Here is a 19,756-nt window from a genome sequence, read left to right as displayed (position 1 = left end):
TATTTCTCTATTTATCCATCAATTATCTATCTATCTATCTATCTATCTATCTATCTATCTATCTATCTATCTATCTATCTATCTATCTATCTATCTATCTATGTGAAGCATGTAATAGTTTATGTAATTGGTGTCCAACAGTGTGAGAATGAGTAGTGTGTGTGTATGTGACAGGGAGCAGTGTGTAGTGATGTTTAATGTTGTGAAGAGGGGTGCAGTGTTGAGGAAAAATAAATCAATTTAGTCCTGATGTCTGATGTCACTGATGTCTTAGAAAGCATCACATACACCTGCAGATCCCATCTGTTAAATTTGGATGGGATAAGTGGTAACCTCACAGTAGGCTGCAACATTTCTGCAGCTGAGTTAATCTGCCCAAGCATTTAAACATCCGCTTGTCTGATAAGGGTTGCCACCAAACAAGCAGCTATTTGCACGATTTGCCCACCTTGAAGTGAGCTACATCGAGTGGTCCAGATGATCAAGTCACAATGACGGGAATGCAGGCCATCGAGGTGGGGACTACATCAACAAGCCAATGCAGTGAATTTTTAAACCTTCCCGTTTAATATCTGTCCAGTTTTCAACCAGAAGTCAGACGCTAAAGTCAGTTCTGCTCCAGGTATATTAATCAGCTGGCTTCAGAAGTTCAGTTACATCGTTTCAGGGGTTAGAAACAGCCTGTGCCTGATCCTGGTACTGCTTTTAATACCAGTTAGTATGAGTAACTAATGTATTCTGGAATATTGCTTAGAATTACCCTATGGTGATCCTCAATGAGAAGATGATTCTCTTAAAGTGATACTGACACTAAAAAAATATTATTCAAAATATCAATGTACATCAAAAGTTACTTATAGGTCATGTTGATCGTTTTTCAATCATGGGGCTGCTTTTATAAATAATTGTTACTTGACGTTCCTAAACCTGACTGTTTTGCCAACCTGACTGTCCCTTTTCAACCTGTCAGTTAGGGTTTCTAATGCTAACAGAAGCTCAAATATGGCAGCCCTCTCAGAGAGGAACATGGGGGATCAGATGGGTAATATAAAAGCATATGTAATTACTTTTATGGCAAAGTTATAGATAGCAAGCGAAGACAATATTATGATAGATGTAAAAAAAAAAAAAAGGTTTAATTTCTGGTATCAGTAGCTCTTTAAGGGCCAACGTTTCGATTCCGTACAGGAATCTTCGTCAGGGAGATAGAGGGTTTGTTTTATACTCCTGACGAAGAAACCTGTGAGGGTTCAAAACGTTGATTTTAATAAAGATTATTTTTGCTTCAACTGAAAAAGATCCTGTGAGTGCCGTAATTTCCTGAATATTCTATTCTTACGAGCACCCGGGTGTAAGCAGAGTTAACGGTGTGCACCTTCAAGCTCCGTGTATATATATATATATATATATATATATATATATATATATATATATATATAAATAAACAATTAGCTAGGTGCACACAGAGAACCAAGAAATGTCTAGGTGCTGGAACAGGAATCTTATTTACAACAAACAAAAAAAGTCCACACTCATAGGTCTTGTGTAGAAAAAAGGTGGATTTATTCAACGTTTCAGCTCCTAAACGTATATATGTACATATACAGTATATGCTACACAGCCCCAGGACATCTGGAGGTGTTACATCACTTGACCTAATCCCCGCAGGGAGCTGTGTGGTTGCGTAGTTTTCTTATGTGTGACTGAATATTTACATTCTGTTCCTTGATCACAGAAGCTGCTTGAAGTGTAAAACTGCTCTGGTCGTATCCTCTGGAGACTCTGGTCACCTAAGCGATTCGTCTCTAGGAGTCAGGACACCGACTTCCATCAGGTACACATCTACTTCTGTGTCTTTTTAACTGCTTGAGATCTATTATTCCTGATGTGGAGGCAAATACTGAAATACTCATAGGGGCACATTTACCTAGGGTCGAATATCGAGGGTTAATTAACCCTCGATATTCGACTGCCGAATTGAAATCCTTCGACTTTGAATATTGAAGTCGAAGGATTTAGCGCAATTCGTTCGATCGATAGGGAAGGTCCCCATAGGCTTTACAAGGTTTTTTTGATCGAAGGAATAATCGTTCGATCAAACGATTAAATCCTTCGAATCGAACGATTCGAAGGATTTTAATCCATCGATCGAACGAAATTCCTTCGATCAAAAAAACCTTGTAAAGCCTATGGGGACCTTCCCCATAGGCTAACATTGGCCTCGGTAGGTTTTAGGTGGCGAACTAGGGGGTCGAAGTTTTTTTTAAAGAGACAGTACTTCGACTATAGAATAGTTGAACGATTTTTAGTTCGATTCGAAGGTCGTAGTTGAAGGTCGAAGTAGCCAATTCGATTGTCGAAATTCGAAGTTTTTTTCCTCTATTTTTCTATATTCCTTCACTCGGGCTTAGTAAATGGGCCCCATAGTGTTACACGGCTAAAATATTTAAGTCTGGGTACCCAACTAAAAACACAAGTCAGTAGCATTCCTCAGTAATTGCTATGGGTGTGTTGAACACCATTGTTCTTTCTGAGAGGGCTGCAGTGAACCCAATGGCCTTTACATGGCAAAGCAAACAACTCCACTGTATTTCTAAAATACAGTATATATACAGGGGCTGAATTATCAAAGGCCGAGTGTTATATATTTTTTTACTTCGAATTAACTAAAAACTCGAATGGTATCTATCTAAAACTTGAATGTGAAAAAACAGAATCTGCGAGTTCCTCAACCTGAAAACTCTAAAAAAAAAAACTCAACTCTGTTAACCTCTTCAAGGGACCTCTGCCATTGACTTCTACAGAACCTCAACAGGTTTTAGATGATGTATTTTGGGATTTGAGCTATTTCCAGGGTTGGGGTATAATAAATCTTGAATATTCAAGTTTTATTTTAAGAAAACTGAATCGATTCGAGTTTTGTTTTTTTAACCCGAAAATGTACGTTTTGATCAAAAAAATTCAACTCGAATACTTGATTTTTCATGGGAAAAAAAACTTGAACCTAAATAAATCTGTCCCATATTTGCTCAAAAGGAGCACCACGACCACTGGTATGCCAAAGTGCCTACCACTTAATTGGCTATATATCAGCTACTAACACTACACATACATACATACCAGATTGTAAAACCCTCCGAACACTAAATCGTGGAAGAGAAGATTCAGGGAATCACCTATTTTTCCTTTTTCTTTTGTCTGTGTCAAATAGTTTGCTGTAATTTAGTTTCCAAAGGGCAAATCAAAGTCAGGAAGGACATGTCCAACAGGTTGTATGGAGGTGTCAATTGGCAGCCAGAGCAACATTTGTAACATTTCAGTGCCGCCAAAACACACTGAGAAGTCAGATTTTTGCTTTTAACCCCTTGGGGCAAGGTACTTTGAACAGGAGGAATTCACTCTGACATTAGTGCAAATTCTTCACCCAGTTTGCCTGTTTGCTGCCCCTTTAAGAAGATTTTTAAAGGGTAATTTACAAATGCAGACGTGTGGATTCACTTAAATGCAGGCGTCCAAACACACTCCTTGTACTTCCATTTATCCTTGTGCCAAGCACCATGATGTCTGCCCTGCCTTTTCTTCTCAGTCCTGCAAAAGCTCACACTTGTGTTGCTAGGAAACCCTGTGCTACCGCCAATCTCAAGTGTTGGTAAATGTTAGCTACAACTTGCACAAAACTTGACTAGAATTCTGGGGAGGAGACACTGGGGCTCATTTATCAACACTGGGCAAATTTGCCCATGGGCAGTCACCCATAGCAACCAATCAGTGATTAGCTTTTTAAAGTCGGCTGCAAGTAGAACAAAGAATGAATCTATTTGGTTGTCATGGGTTACTGCCCATGGGCAAATTTTCCCAGTGTTGATAAATGACCCCCACTGTATTATTATGGTGGGGGGGACGGTGATTTGTGCCTGAAAATTGCACTTTGCACTGGTTTAGTAAATGGCCCTTATGGTATGTCAAACTTTGGTGCACTCATTCCGGTTCTGAATGAACAAACCTAACCCCTGGGCAACAGTGAACCCCCCTCCACACACACCAATACGCCTTTACATTTGGGAGTTGTCAGTTGACATTGAACTTCTCTCCTGATTAGTGATCTCTGCAACTGCCGTGCGGCTTCATCTCTTGGGTAAGAGAAATTTGCCAGTCCACATGGGAAAACTATAATCCACAGTGAGATCATACAGGTATCTCCAAAATACAGTGCAGGTGCTGTTTCCATGACTCCTTGAGCACCTTAGGGGTTAGGAAGGGGTTGATGAGAGAGACTGGGGGTCGCTTAGTGCAAACAGAGACTAACCAAAGAAAAGGGATCAGTGCATTCACTGCAGGTTTGGCCAGTTTAAAGGAACAGTTCCGTATAAAAAGAAAAACTGTGTAAATAGATAGCCCGTGCAAAATAAACAGTGTTTCTAATATAGTTATTTAGCCAAAAATATAATGTATAAAGGCTGGAGTGACTGGTGCTAGTTAACACTAGCACCTGAGGAAGGATCATCTGGGTCCGAAACATGTAGTTTGATTTAATAAAGGATAACTTGTTTGATGCAAAGGTTCTCCAGAGTGTTACATTGCTACTTGTGGAGTGACTGGATGTCTAACATAATAGCCAGAACACTACTTCCTGCTTTTCAGCTCTCTTGGTTTCCACTGATTGGTTACCAGGCAGTAACCAATCAGAGACTTGAGGTGGGCCACATGGGACATACAGTAACTGTTTGCATTTAAATCTGAGCTGAATGCTGAGGATCACTGAACAGTTATGTCCTACGTGACCCCCCTTTAAAGGAAAACTATACCCCCCCAAACAATGTAGGTCTCTATAAAAAGATATTGCATAAAACAGCTCATATGTAAAACCCTGCTTTGTGTAAATAAACCATTTTCATAATAATATACTTTTATAGTAGTATGTGCCATTGGGTAATCATAAATAGAAAATTGCCATTTTAAAAAAATAAGGGCTGCCCCCTAGCAGTGGCGTAACTACCAGGGGAGGAGGGGGTGCAATTGGGCCAGGGCCCGCACCCCTGTAGGGCCCCCCGGCAGGCACGTGACTGCCCCCGCATGGACTAGGGTGGGGGGCAGGGCCCGGCTGCACGGCCCGCACCAGGGCCCGCCCCCACCTAGTTACGTCACTGCCCCCTGGGATCGTACGATTCACAGTGCACACAAACAAACCAAACAGAGTTGTGTCTTTTGCTTCCACACTTCTTCCTGTTACAGTTAGAGCTGCAGTATTTCTGGTCAGGTGATCTCTGAGACAGCACACAGACCATCACGAAATGGGGGTTCAAGGCAAGAGATGTAAAAGGGCAATATTTACTTAAATATATATTCCAGTTTGGTAAGATTCTTTAATATGTCACTTAATATGATATAAACTATTTGTTGCTTAAATATTCATTTTGGGGGTATAGTTTTCCTTTAAGTCGCTGACTAGCTCAGAGTTAGAGAGCTGAAAAGCAGGAAGTAGTGTTCTGGCTATTATGTTAGACATCCAATCACTACACCTTTTATAGATTACATATTTGGCTAACTTACTATATTAGAAACATTTTTTATTTTGCACATACTATCTATTTCCCCAGTTTTTATTTTTACACTGAACTGTTCCTTTAAGATTGATGAACGCACATCTGATTGGCTGTTACTTCTGTGCCCCTGGTTTTTTTTTTCAATCTGGACCCTGCCTGGCATATAGTAAGACCCGTTACGTGTCAGTTGCTGGATATGGGCATGAGAAGGAACAGCTAGTGTATGATTAGACGGTTCCATATCCAGCAATGTGCCAGATCAGTGTTGGAATGGGTAGGAAACAGGCAGTTCTGTTCTGCTGTCAGGTTGTGTATGACCGGCTTGAGCGATCTCTGAGCAGATGATAAACCCGTGCGTGGCGGAATCTGTCAGAGTAATGTCCTGCCAACCTCTCGCTGGTGCAGCACTGCAAAACAATAATCGGTTGTTTCAACATCAACCGGTCCTTTGTGCCCATTCTCTCATGCCAATCCTCCCACTGCACCTCGCTCCCGGCACAAAGGCTCTTAAGTGTTGCGGAACATAAACCCAGAGGGGCCCTTGTTGTTTCTTTAGATGTCAGCAGAGCCGTGTGGGCCCCCTGCTAGAGAAGGAATGGCAGGAGTCATCAGATTAAATGTGGATAATAGCACACATACCACAGAGCTGGGATATGCCTGTTGCAACTTGCCACACACACATGTCACATAGTGGCCTTCAATGTAGTATGAGCTGGATACAGATAGGGGAGAGGGATTGTATCAAGCAGTGTTACTTTAAAAGGGATTCTATCATGATTTTTATGATGTCGTTTTTATTCCTAAATGACACTGTTTACACTGCAAATAATTCACTCTACAATATAAAATTTCATTCCTGAACCAGCAAGTGTATTTTTTTAGTTGTAATATTGGGGTGTAGGTGCATCTCAGGTCATGTTGCCTGGTCATGTGTTTTCAAAAAGAGCCAGCACTTTAGGATGGAACTGCTTTCTGGCAGGCTGTTCAATGTAACTGAATGTGTCACAGTGGGACCTGGATTTTACTGTTGAGTGTTGTTCTTAGATCTACCAGGCAACTATCTTGTGTTAGGGAGCTGTTTAGGCTTGCCACCTGTCCGGTTTTATTCCGCACAGCCGTTTTTTTGAATGGCTGCTCTGGTCAAAACAGCCTGCCGGTTTTCCATATTAGGAAAACTGTGACATGGCAATTGGTGATTGCCATGTAATAGCCCATCCCCAACGACCCACCCACCCATGTGACATCACAGTCCTTTCCCCACAACATCACTGTCCAGCCCCCCAGTCCGGAGTTTAACCGGCAGAAAGGTTGCAACCCTAGAGCTGTTATCTGGCTACCTTCCCTTTGTTCTGTTGTTAGGCTGCTGGGGGGGGGATGATATCACTACAACTTGCAGTAAAGAGTGACTGGAGTTTATCAGAGCACAAGTCACATGACTGGGGGCAGCTGGGAAACTGACAATATGTCTAGCCCAATGTCAAATTTCAAAATTAAATATAAAAGAAATTGAAAACCGGATTTCAGTGGCGAATTCTGCTGGATCAGCACTATTAACTGATGTGTTTTGAAAAAAAAACATGTTTTCACTTGACAATATCCCTTCAAAAATACAGGCCTTATATTACTAGACTGCCCCAGGGTTTTGTCCTTAGTAATATGTATGGCTTTGCGATACTGTTCTAATCCTATTTACTCTTGTTTTAGTGGTCAGTATTTGTCTGTTCTTTGCTATTCTTTGCACTGTTGGTTCAGACTGCATGTGCCATTGCAACTTTACAATACTCAGGTCCCCTCCAGCCAAGATTCTAAATCTTAGGATGCCATGCATGTTCTTTTATTAGCAGAGCAATAAGTAAAGAGAACAGGGTTAATTTACAGTGCTTGGAGCTGGGCGCAAAATACAGGTGCAAATCAATACTTAGTCCCATGTACCGCACCGATAGGCATAGATGAGTAGTGTAAGCAGACCTTGCAATTGCATAGGGGGCCAGTATGGTATCCCCCTCTCTCATTCCCAAAAGATTTTTGCAGTGGGGCGCCCTTTAAAAATCCAGAATGTAGTAGTATGGTTTCAGAGCCTGTATTTACTACCTCTTCTATGACAGCTACTAGGTAAAGGGCATGATTTACATTTGCAGCATGGAAATTGAGTAAATGAGCTCTAGTAACAGGCGTATGCAAGGCATTGTAGGAATTTTAGTCTTGGCTGGAGGAAACCTGGCTTGCTTCATTGTATCACTTGTACATGTAGTTAGAACCAGCAATGAAGACAGAAAGACCCTACAAATAGCTTTAATACTGGACAGTTGTTTAGAAGCATTTAGGGGGTTATTTATAAAAGTCCGAATGCTAAAAACTCAAAAAATTAGATTTTTTTTTTTACTATAGAATCCGAATTTTTAGTGGGAAAAAAACCCCTCAAATATTCCGAAATTAATTATATCCCGAGGATGCAAAAAGTCCAAATCCAAACATAATCCATCTTACACCTGTTGAGGTCCTGTAGAAGTCAATGGCAGAGGTCCTATTTGCAGTTTGAAGATAATAAGGTCTGCGTTAGATTTCGTGGTTTTTCTGCCGTTTTTATCAAAAATTTGACTTTTCGGGCGTCATATTCAAAAAAAAAAGTTGCGTTTTCTTCCAGATCCGATTTGTTCTGTGTTTTTTAATGATAAATAAGGGTAAATCGTGGATTCTAGTTTGGTCTGACTTTTTTTTTTAAAACATAAGAAAAATTCTGATTTTTATAAATAATCCATTAAATGTTTGGGTCCACATCCCCTTTATGACACTTGACAAAGGTGACCACCGTCACTTCTCAGATTATGGATTCCTTATTCAAATATATATATATATATATATATATATATATATATGATTTATTTATTTTTTCTGTATATATTCCACAAGAGGTGTTTGTTTTCATATCTCAAATGATGCTTTCAGATAACGTTTGATGTTCTTTTAAACTGATTAGTGCCCAGGGGTATCTGTAATCAGGAAAGAAGGTGACGTAGGTGTAACCCCCAGGGCGAGGTGTTTAGGTTCCACTATTACGTGCAGCTGATAAATAAAGCTATTCCCACAGGGGCCGTCAGCCTGTAGAGGGTTTGAGCCAGTTTTTTATTTTCCTAGTAATATTGTTTTCTAACAAAGGTATTCTATTGCTGCAATCAGGTTATAGGGTAAGTAAACGCTAAAATAAAATGTCATTCTGATATACATTCATTAAAGTGATTTTTAAAAGTGATTGCTATTGATTTCCCACCCACTAAATCTTAACTGCAGAGAAGGAATGTGCAAGCACTGAGCTATGCTCTCCTGCTATTTAAAGGGGTATAAATGGAAATATACGGTGCATAAAAATAGGCGATGTTTTTTCCCTTTCAGTATTTATCTCTACTAAAAAAAGCTGAACTGTACCAGAAATAGACCTGTTAATACGGTATCACTTCGGCTGCCGTTACATAACCCCGGACAGCGATCTTTCTGCATTAGCGCAGCACAAATCCCTTAAAAAAGAAGCTCACTTTTGCTTTCTTTAGCCGTCCAATTGGAAAGACTTGGCTTAGAGGCTTATACAACAAGTGGTGTATTTGTGGCTAATTCATTCTTTAAATAACATGTTTGACGTGTGCCTTATAGAAAAAGTATTGGAAAAATTAACCAACATAGTTATTTCTATATTAAGCACAATTCTGCAAGAACAGCCCCCTAAATTTGCTCATAGTCTGTACAGAGAGATACAATAAACGATGGCAGCATAGGTATTCCCTGTACTAAGCACAATTCTGCAGGAACAGTCCACTAAGTTTGCTCATAGTCTGTACAGAGAGATCCCATAAAACTATGGCAGCATAGGTATTCCCCTGTACTAAGCACAATTCTGCAGGAACAGTCCCCTAAGTTTGCTCATAGTCTGTACAGAGAGATACCATATAACTATGGCAGCATAGGTATTCCTCTGTACTAAGCACAATTCAGCAGGAACAGCACCCTAAGTTTGCTCATAGTCTGTACAGAAAGATACCATAAAACTATGGCAGCATAGGTATTCCCCGGTACTAAGCACAATTCAGCAGGAAGAGCCCCTAAATTTGCTCATAGTCTGTACAGAGAGATCCCATAAAACTATGGCAGGATAGGTATTCCCCTGTACTAAGCACAATTCAGCAGGAACAGCCCCCTAAGTTATCTGTTAGAACACAGTTCCTTGGCGCTTGATTGCAGCACTTGAAGTAGAAAATATCAGCCAGATCACTAGTAATAAAGGCAAGATTATTAGGTACATGCTGTTTGCTGCATGTTTTTCGGTCACAATCTGATCTTTGCATAAACACGTCACATCCTCATAGAAGACAATTGTTCTTTTTCTTTTCCTTTATCCCCAGACTAGCAGGATCCAGCTGTAGGCAGCAGCAAGTAGGAATTCAAGTGAAAGCCTGTTATGAGCATGGTCAATGCTCCCTGCACACCTGCTAGTTATATTAAGGTGGCATTCTGAGACAGTTTGCAATTGGTTTTCATTTTTTATTATTTATGACTTTTAAGTTATTTAGGTTTTTATTCAGCAGCTTTCCTGTTTGCAATCTCAGTACTCTCGTTGCTAGAGTCCTAATTACCCTGGCAACCATACATTGATTTAAACAAGAGACTGGAATATGAACAGAAGAGGCCTGAATAGAAAGATGACTTATAAAAAATAGCAATAAAAATACATTTGTAGCTTTACAGAGCATTTGTTTTTAGACCAATTGAAACGTTGCTTAGAATTAGCCTTTCTATAACATACTAAAGGTATCACCAGGGAGCAGTTAGGGGTTTCCAGTCTGCTTCCTCCCACTGAGGTTTATTAGTTTTATGCATATTTAGTGAATTAAGTACCCCCTATTGTAAAATATAAGGATATTATAAGTTACTGAAAAGTTCCATGACCATATAAAAACAGGATTTCAATTGCAATTTAAACAATCTGTTCCTAAGGGTCCCTAGCAACTATGCATTTATTTAAATAAGAGACTGGGATATGAATAGGAGAGGCCTGAATAGAAAGACGAGTAATAAAAAGTATCAATAACAATACATTTGTAGCTTTACAGAGCATTTGTTTTAGATGGAGTCAGTGACCCCCCCCCCCCTTTGAAAGCTGGAAAGAGTCAGAAGAAAAAGGCAAATAATAAAAAAAAAATTAGGGATGCACCGAATCCAGAATTCGGTTCGGGATTCGGCCAGGATTCGGCCTTTTTCAGCAGGATTCGGCCGAATCCTTCTGCCTGGCCGAACCGAACCCGAATCCTAATTTGCATATGCAAATCAGGGGCGGGAGGGAAATTGCGCGACTTTTTGTCAGAAAACAAGGAAGTAAAAAATGTTTTTTCCCCTTCCCACCCCTAATTTGCATATGCAAATTAGGGTTCGGTTTTGGTATTCGGCCGAATCTTTCGTGAAGGATTCGGGGGTTCGGCCGAATCCAAAAAAGTGGATTCGGTGCATCCCTAAAAAAAATATATACAAAATAAATAATGAAGACCAATTGAAAAGTTGCTTAGAACTCTATAACAAACTAAAAGGTAATGAAAGGTGAACCACCCTTTTAGCAGGTAAAAGGTACCTACTCAGAGGGGCAAATTCACTAACCTCCGAAAATTCGCCAATGATGGCTTCGCTCACACAGCAACATTTCGCCAGGCGTAGATTCGCCAGGACAACGGTAATTCACTCAAATCCGAAGTTGCGTCCAGGGCGACGAACGTTGGCAAAGTTGCGCTAGCATGACTGCGGCAAGCAAAGCGAAGTTGGCCTAATTTGCATACGGCGGGAAGTTAAAGTTGAATGGACGTATATGTTGCAGCAAATACATTACACTACACAAGCCTGGGAAACCTTAATAAAATAAAATAGAGTTGTTATATTGCCCTACACATGAGCCCAGTGTATAGTTTATGTTCCATATGTAAGGAAATGTAGGGGGGAAGCTGGGTACCCCAGAAAATATGTACGCTCTTTTGCAGCATATCACCCTGAAAAATGAAAATTCGCCAGCGTTTTTTTGGACTATTTTTTGAGGAGGTCCTATCTACTCTTTTGCACTTCGCCTGGTCTGAGGTGGCGTATACAAGTCTGGCGCAAGACGTAACGTTCAGTAAAATCCGCATCTTAGTGAATTAGCGTAGTTACGTCCATTCGCCAGAGTGCAACTTCGCCAGGCGTAAGAGAGCGAAGTACCCACAGAGTCTAGCTCCTTCGCTAGCAAAGTTACGCCTGCGCCCGTTAGTAAATCGGCGACATAACAAAATGACGTCACGCTGGCGAATTTTCGTTAACGTTAGTCACTTCCCCCTTTAGTAAATCTGCCCCTCAGTCAGCAGCTTATTGGAAATGACAGACAAACTGACGTCCCTTCCCATTCAAGCACACGGGACATGCGGATTTACATTTTTTTTGGGAGAGAAACTGTCAATAAAACAGAATCCAGTTATTCTGCAACAATACACTTTTAACCTGTAACGTTTTCCTGGGTGTTAACAGTGTCAGATTGTGCACACGCTTCCAAAATACTTTCTCTGGTTTCCCTGTTTAACTGGTTCTGCGTCCCGAATCCCCTGTGACTTACTCACGGCACCTCCTCCCCCCCCTTGTGAGGATTAAGAAGCAGCAGCCGGTGCAATCTGAGGTATGTGAGCTGTAGTGAGAGAAGGTGCCTGACTCATGAACATCGCTCTTTTCTGTTCCCAGACGCCCAGAAGAGATGGTGCAGAAGTACCAGTCCCCGGTGCGGGTCTACAAGTTCCCCTTTGAGCTGGTCATGGCAGTGAGTATCAATACTACCACTTACAGAATGCTTTACTCCCAGCAACCTGCTGCTCTTTAGAACCTGTGTTCAACTGCAACTCTGGTTAGCGCTCATTAGACGTTGTAGTTCGGGGGTCCTGCCGGGTTAAATGCCCCCTGTTTATTCTTGGTGCTTCTGAAAAACTTCCATATTGTCCTTTGTATTGATTCCTTGTATATTGCTTATATATATTTATATACATGCTGCGGGTAACTTTATATCTCCAAGTTTACTATTTGCCCTTTGGGGCAATACCCAGATATTCTGCCTTTATACATTCATTTATTGTTCCTGCCGTCTTTGTTTCGTGTTTAAAGGGGTGGTTCACCTTTCAGTTATCTTTTAGTATGTTATAGAATGACCGATTCTAATCAACTTTTCAATTGGTCTTCATTATTTTTTTTTTATAGTTTTTAAATTATTCGCAATTCCTCATTCACTTACAGTTCTACACTTCCTCATTACTCTTTATTTCTTTACACTTGTTATAGTTCATTATTCCTCTCTGATCATTATGTTCTTATCTCCCTGCACCCCCACATTCCTTATAGGGGTGGCTCACCTTTAAGTTAACTCTTAAGGTGGCCATACACGGATAGATCCGCTCGTTTGGCGATGTCGCCAAACGAGCGGATCTCCCTCCGATATGCCCACCTTGAGGTGGGCAATATCGGGCTGATCCGATCGTGGGCCCTAGGGCCCAACGATCGGATCCTAGCGTTCGCCAAACGGGCGGTCGGATCGCGGGACCACATCAACGAACAGATGCGGCCGCGATCCGACGGGATTTTTAATCCCATCCGATCGAGATCTGGCCGACTTTCGGCCAGATCTCGATCGGGGAAGCCCGTCGGGGGCCCCCATACACGGGCCAATAAGCTGCCGACACGGTCTGTCGGCAGCTTTTATCGGCCCGTGTATGGCCACCTTTAGTATCTCATAGAATGGTCAATTCGAAGCAACTTTTCAATTGGTCTTCTTTTTTTTTCTATAGTTTTTGAATTATTTGCACCCACCTCACTTCCTCATTCACTTACTGTTCTACACTCCCCATTCCTCTATTTATTTCTTTACACTTGTCATAATTCATTATTCCTCTCTGATCATTATGTTCTTATCTCCCTGCACCTCCACAGTCCTTATAGGTTCACCTTTGAGTTAACTTGTAGTATCTTATAGGATGGTCAATTCTAAGCAACTTTTCAATTGGTCTTCATTATTTCTTTTTTTTATAGTTTTTGAATTATTTGCACCAACCTCATTTCCTCGTTTACTTGTTCCTACTGTTCTACACATTCCTCTCTTTATTTCTTTAGCAACTTTTCAATTGGTCTTCATTATTTATTTATTTATTTTTATAGTTTTTGAATTATTAGAACCCACTTCATGTCCTCAGTTACTTAATGTTCTACATATTCCTCTCTTTATCCCTTTAGCAACTTTTCCATTGGTCTTCATTATTTATTTATTTATTTTTATAGTTTTTGAATTATTAGCACCCACTTCATGTCCTCAGTTACTTAATGTTCTATACATTCCTCTCTTTATTTCTTTAGCAACTTTTCAATTGGTCTTCATTATTTATTTATTTATTTTTATAGTTTTTGAATTATTAGAACCCACTTCATGTCCTCAGTTACTTAATGTTCTACATATTCCTCTCTTTATCCCTTTAGCAACTTTTCCATTGGTCTTCATTACAGTAGAAACCCCATTTTACATTTTTTCAGGGGACCAGAAACAAAATCGTGTAAAATCCAGGAAAATTGTAAAATCAGGGAAATGTATTATGCATAATATTTAGGTTGGATCACAAAACAAAAATGTAAAATGAGGGAAAACTTAAAATCACAGGATGCAAAATTGAGGTTTCACTGTATTTATTTTTTTTATCGTTTTTAAATTATTTGCACCCACCTCAGTTCCTCATTCACTTACTGTTCTACACGTCCCATTCCTCTCTTTATTTCTTTACTTGTTATAGTTCATTTCTCCTTTCTGATCACTACATTCTTATCTCCCCATATACGGGTGGTTCTCCTTTAAGTTAACTAATAATACGTTATAGAACAACCAATTCTAAGCCTTTTTTCAATTGGCCTTCATTATCTATTTTTTTATCATTTTTTAATTATTTGCTTTCCTCTTCTGATTCTCTCCAGCTTTCAAATGGGGGTCACTGACCCCATCCAAACACAAATGCTCTATAAATGCTTTCCTGTTTATATTCCAGTCTCTCATTCAAATCAATGCATGGTTGCTAGGGTAATTTGGACACTAGCAACCAGATTTCTGAAATTACAGACTGGAGAACAGCTGAATAAAAAGCTAAATAACTTAAAAAATAATAAAAAATGAAAAGCAATTGCAAATTGTCTCAAAATATCATCATCATACTAAAAGTTAACTCAAAGGTGAACAACTCTTTAAAATGTGACATCAAAAGTCCCAAAATTTCATCCAGGGTCCCTGGATATGTACAGGACTTTATTATCAGGCAAGAATCCTGGATTTGTCCATAAGCATCACTATAGGGCAACTTTTGGCATTTTGCAATAGGCACGACACCCACAAATATCTAAATAGCTTCTTGTGTATGGCTACTACGAGTAGTAGTACAAAGCAGGGTTCAGTCCAGTGCAGTGTAAAGCTGTAGTTATAGGATTAAAAGCTGTCATTATGGACCTTTTTTAGCGAGAGAGAGAGAGAGAGAGAGAGAGAGAGAGAGAGAGCGCTTAAGCTCTGATGACAATTGTGGGAATGTGTGCTGTGCAGTCGGAGTTATGCAGCAGGAGTGTTCAGTCTGCGGAAGGATTGGAATCAGTCGGAGGATGCTGGATGTCAGCTTGCAGCACCCACATGACCATCCCCTTTATATAATATACGGTAAAAAAAATGTATCCCTATAATCCTCTGGTGTCCGACATATCTGTAGTGAATAATGTACCCCCTACTGTAAAATATAGGGATATTATAAGTCATAGGGAGACCATATGAGGCCGAAGTCATGGAACTCCAAGATGACTTCTAATATCCTCATATTTTACAACAGGGGGTACATTTTTAATTATAATACATAAAATATTATAATACATTTTTTATTATAATACATGAGTTTCAGCGAGTCATGTGACAGAGATGACATCACAGTTTATAACTGATGACATCACTAGTCACCGTTTATAAGGATACAATTTACAAGATATTCATGGCTTTTGTGTATCATATAGTGAATAAAGTACCCCCTCTTGTAAAATATAAGGATATTATAAGTTACCGAGGAGTTTCATGACCATATAAAAACACGAGGCCGAAAACCAAGTGTTTTTATACAGGTCATGGAACTCCGAGGTAACTTCTAATATCCTCATATTTTACAACTGGGGGTACTTTATTTATTATAATACACAAGTTTCAGTGAGTCAAGTGACAGAAATGACATCAGAACTCACCGTTTATAACTGATGACATCAGAACTCACCGTTTATAAGGATATCATTTACAAGATATTCATGGCTTTTGTGTATTATAAAGCTATAATTCACTGATGATGCAATCTCCAGGTGGTGTGGCCAGCAGACACTTGTTACCTGGTCAGATTCCTCCAATTGGAAAGACTTGGCTTAGAAGCTTATACACATTACGAGATCTGTTTCTATGTAAAAACCCAGTGGTTTGGACCCACCACCTCTGCTGTTCGTTGTTGGGCAGGAAAATTCACCACCTCTTTCCCCACCACTTTTGACCTGCACCCGATCAGGTCTTCAGGTATGGGACCCCCCTGACCTAATACCCTATGGTGAAAATGACAAGATTTAGGCAGTAGTAGCCTTTACTCTTTACATGGGTATCGTCCTGGGACCCCTGCAATGGTCTGGCTGCACAAAGAGCAATGTCTCATTGGTTACTTATCAGAATGACACGGCACATTTATCAAAGGTCGAATTTCGAATTCATGTGAGTTTTTAAAAACTCCCATAATTCCGACCAACCAAAATTTATTAAAAAAAGAAAAAAAAAATTAAATGTAATTAATTTAAAAATGAATTAAATGAATCGGAAATCTGGAATCAAATCCGATTCAAATTTTAAAGTTTTTTCTCCGAAAAAAAGCTTGAATGTCAGGAAGGCTGCAAACAACTCCGAATTGATCCCTGGACCTCTCCCATTGACTTAAACAGCATTTCGGCAGGTTTTAGGCAGCGAATAGTCAAATTCAAATTCTTAAAGGGCCAGGGTATGAAAAACTTGAAAATTCAAATTTGAATTTTCAATTCGACCCTTGATAAATCTGCCACTTAAAATCCATTTAGACTGCCTGCAGCCTGTGTGTGGGATGAGCCGATCCTCCTCTCGGCACCTTCCCGGCCAGCCTTTTGTAGCTTCTGAGATTCTGTACCAGCAGAGAGGATTAAGCAGGAGAACGGATATTAAAGTGCAGAGAGAGCAGATCAGATATCTCTGGGCTCGGTGGCCCTTTATTTCGAAGGCTTAATGAGTATTTGGAGGCAACAATGTTCCCTTTTTTTGGCTTGTGCAAGGCATCATTCATATGAGTAATCCATGCTAAGCCTGATGGGAAAATGCTAATGTACACTGAAGCTGGCTCAAGCCTATTTTCATGATCTGTTTGATTGGTCAGCATTGGAGACTCTCTTTTGCTGCCTTGTGTGCACCCGCTAACATGGTGCATCAGCAGAAAAATGAGATGCAATCCTACGGGGCTGCATAATGGTCAGTCAAAACTAGGGATGCACTGAATCCAGGATTCTGCCTTTTTCGGCGAACTGAATCCTAATTTGCGGGCGGAAAAGGAAATAACTTAAAGTAGAACTAAACCCTAAAAATGAATGTGGCTAAAAATGGCATATTTTATACAGTGAACTTATTGCACAAGGCTAAAGTTTCAGCTTGTCAATAGCAGCAATGATCCAGGACTTCAAACTTGTCACAGGGGGTCACCATCTTGGAAAGTGTCTGTGACACTCACATGCTCAGTGGGCTCTGATTGGCTGTTGAGAAGCTAAGCTTAGGGCTCGTCACTAATTATCCATCAGAAAATGAGCTTCCCCTGTAATATAAGCTGATGCTACAGGTTTGCTGATTATTAAATTCTGATGCTAATTGCACTGGTTTCTGTGCTGCCATGTAGTAATTATCTGTATTAATTACTAATCAGCCTTATATTGTGACATTTCTATTCTATGTGTACTGTATATTGTGAGTGGGTCCCTAAGCTCAGTAAGTGACAGCAGCACAGAGCATGTGCAGTGAATCAGCAGAAAAGAAGATGGGGAGCTACTGGGGCATCTTTGGAGACACAGATCTTTACTGCTAAAGGGCTGTGGTTGCCTTGGGCTGGTACAGAAGCACAAAATATAATGTACAACATTTCTAGCTACTTCTTTAGTTCCAATTTAGTTCTCCTTGAACTTTTTGTAAAATCCGAATATCAGGAGAGAGGGTCTTGCCCGGCATGGGCCCAGGAGGATCGGGCCCACCGGGTTTTTCCTGGTGTCCCGCCGGGCCAGTCAGACCCAGGAGAAACGGATCTTTATTGCTAAAGGGTTGTAACTTTTTGTTGCAAAACAAGAAAGTAAAAAAGTTTTCCGACTTTTTCCCTTCCCATCCCTAATTTGCATGTGCAAAATACGATTCGGATTTGGTTCGGTATTCGAACTAACCTTTCATGAAGGATTAAGGGATTCGGTAGAATCCAGAATAGTGGATTTGGTGCGTCCCTAGTCAAAACCAACCGCAGAGCTGACATGTATACCCAGATGGTCTATATTGGCCAAATCCGGGCGTGTTTGGCCAGTTTAAATGCTTCTAAGTGGCAGCATGGAAGGCTTTAGGTTATTGGACCAGGCAAGGTGGGAGCAAGGTGCTTCTTGTAGATAGTGACGGAAGTCTCCTGCCTTTCAGCGATAAACACAACCAATAATGCACAATACAAAGCCCAGATCTGAAAAGCAGACTGCAATGGCACCCACAGGGATTTCAAACATTTTACTATCCTTACCTTGTTTCCAAGAGATAATCAGCTGACTCACAAGTACACCGGCAGGATCTAGATGATAACCATTCACGATTGCCCCTCATACCTTTGCCCATACATTAAGGACGTCTGCATATTGTGAAATAGAAGCTGAATTTTGCACCTTGGGTCGATTAATTCCTGCACAGACTGTAGCACTCACTGGCACAAGGGGTCCTGTACTTAAAGGGGCTGTTCCCCTTCTTTTAGTAGGCTATAGAGAGTGATATTCTGAAACAGTTTGCAATTGGTCTAATTTTTTTTTATCTGCGGTTTTTAAATTATTTAGCTTTTTGTTCAGCAGCTCGACAGTTGTCTGGTTGCTAGGGTCCAGTTTAACCTAACAACCAGGTAGTGGCTTGACCTGAATATGAATTGAGGAAGGACTAATTAGAAAGATTAGTAATAAAAATATGGGACCACAGGGCAACTTTCATAACCTGGTGCTTCTTCCTTGTGCCCCTTCCAGTAGTGTCAGACAAATTTTTGCTGATCAATCTTTTTTTGCCAAAAACACACATTTTTCATTAAAAACAAACTAAGATTTTTTGAGATTTATTATATTCTGATGCTGCAAAAAGCCCAAATCCAAATAAACAAAATCCGCCATCTCAGATCTGTCGAAGTCCTGTATAAGTCAATGGGAGAGGCACCTATCCCAATTTGAAGTTTTTGGGGTCTACGCCGGGATTTTCGGGCAAAACCTCAAAAACAATGAGTGATTCGGGAAAAGAGCCCTAAAAATTAGAACAATTTGAGTTTTCACTTAACCTCCTGAGAGTCAGGTGCAATGCCTTGTTATCTATGGCTCCTGGTTGATAGCAAAAAGTTGGGGCACCTTCCCCACCCCTTCTAATTATGTACCCCAATGGTGATGTTCGGGTAGAGAAAAACTAAACCAGCACCCAGCTAACTACCAGTGGCAAATATTGCTTTCATTGTACAGGTATGCAATCTAGAAACCTGTTATCCAGAAAGCTCCGAACTACGAAGAGACTGTCTCCCATAGACTCCATTTTATCCAAAAAATCCAAATTTTAAAAAACAAATTATTTCCTTTTTCTGTGTAATAATAAAACAGTAGCTTGTACTTGATCCCAACTAAGATATAATTAATCCTTATTGGAAGCAAAACCAGCCTATTGGGTTTATTTAATGTTTACATGATTTTCTAGTAGACTTAAGGTATGGAGATCCAAATTATGGAAAGATCTGTTTTCCGGAAAACTCCAGGTCACGAGCATTCTGGATAAAGGGTCCCATACCTGTATTGGGACCCGGATGAAGGTGCTTTGATGGAAAATACCCTGGGCTGGTGCAATTTTTTAAGAAGATATATACCTG

The 19,756-nt window shown here is 40.2% G+C and overlaps 1 protein-coding gene across 2 annotated transcripts in view; it reads left to right on the top strand.

The window, feature by feature from the left end:
- LOC108701700 (SEC14-like protein 5) overlaps nt 1–19,756 on the top strand; it is a 71,937-nt gene that overhangs the window by 13,486 nt on the left and 38,695 nt on the right. For both annotated transcript variants that reach the window (XM_018236667.2, XM_018236666.2), the window contains exons 4-5: nt 1,736–1,834; nt 12,279–12,354. In XM_018236667.2, the coding sequence (XP_018092156.1) occupies nt 12,292–12,354 (63 nt within the window). In that variant the 5' untranslated portion in view covers nt 1,736–1,834; nt 12,279–12,291. The remainder of the gene's footprint in view (nt 1–1,735; nt 1,835–12,278; nt 12,355–19,756) is intronic.

This window comes from Xenopus laevis, chromosome 9_10L (genome assembly GCF_017654675.1).
Source record: "Xenopus laevis strain J_2021 chromosome 9_10L, Xenopus_laevis_v10.1, whole genome shotgun sequence".
Lineage (NCBI taxonomy): Eukaryota > Metazoa > Chordata > Amphibia > Anura > Pipidae > Xenopus > Xenopus laevis.
This window is presented reverse-complemented; position numbering and strand designations above follow the sequence as displayed.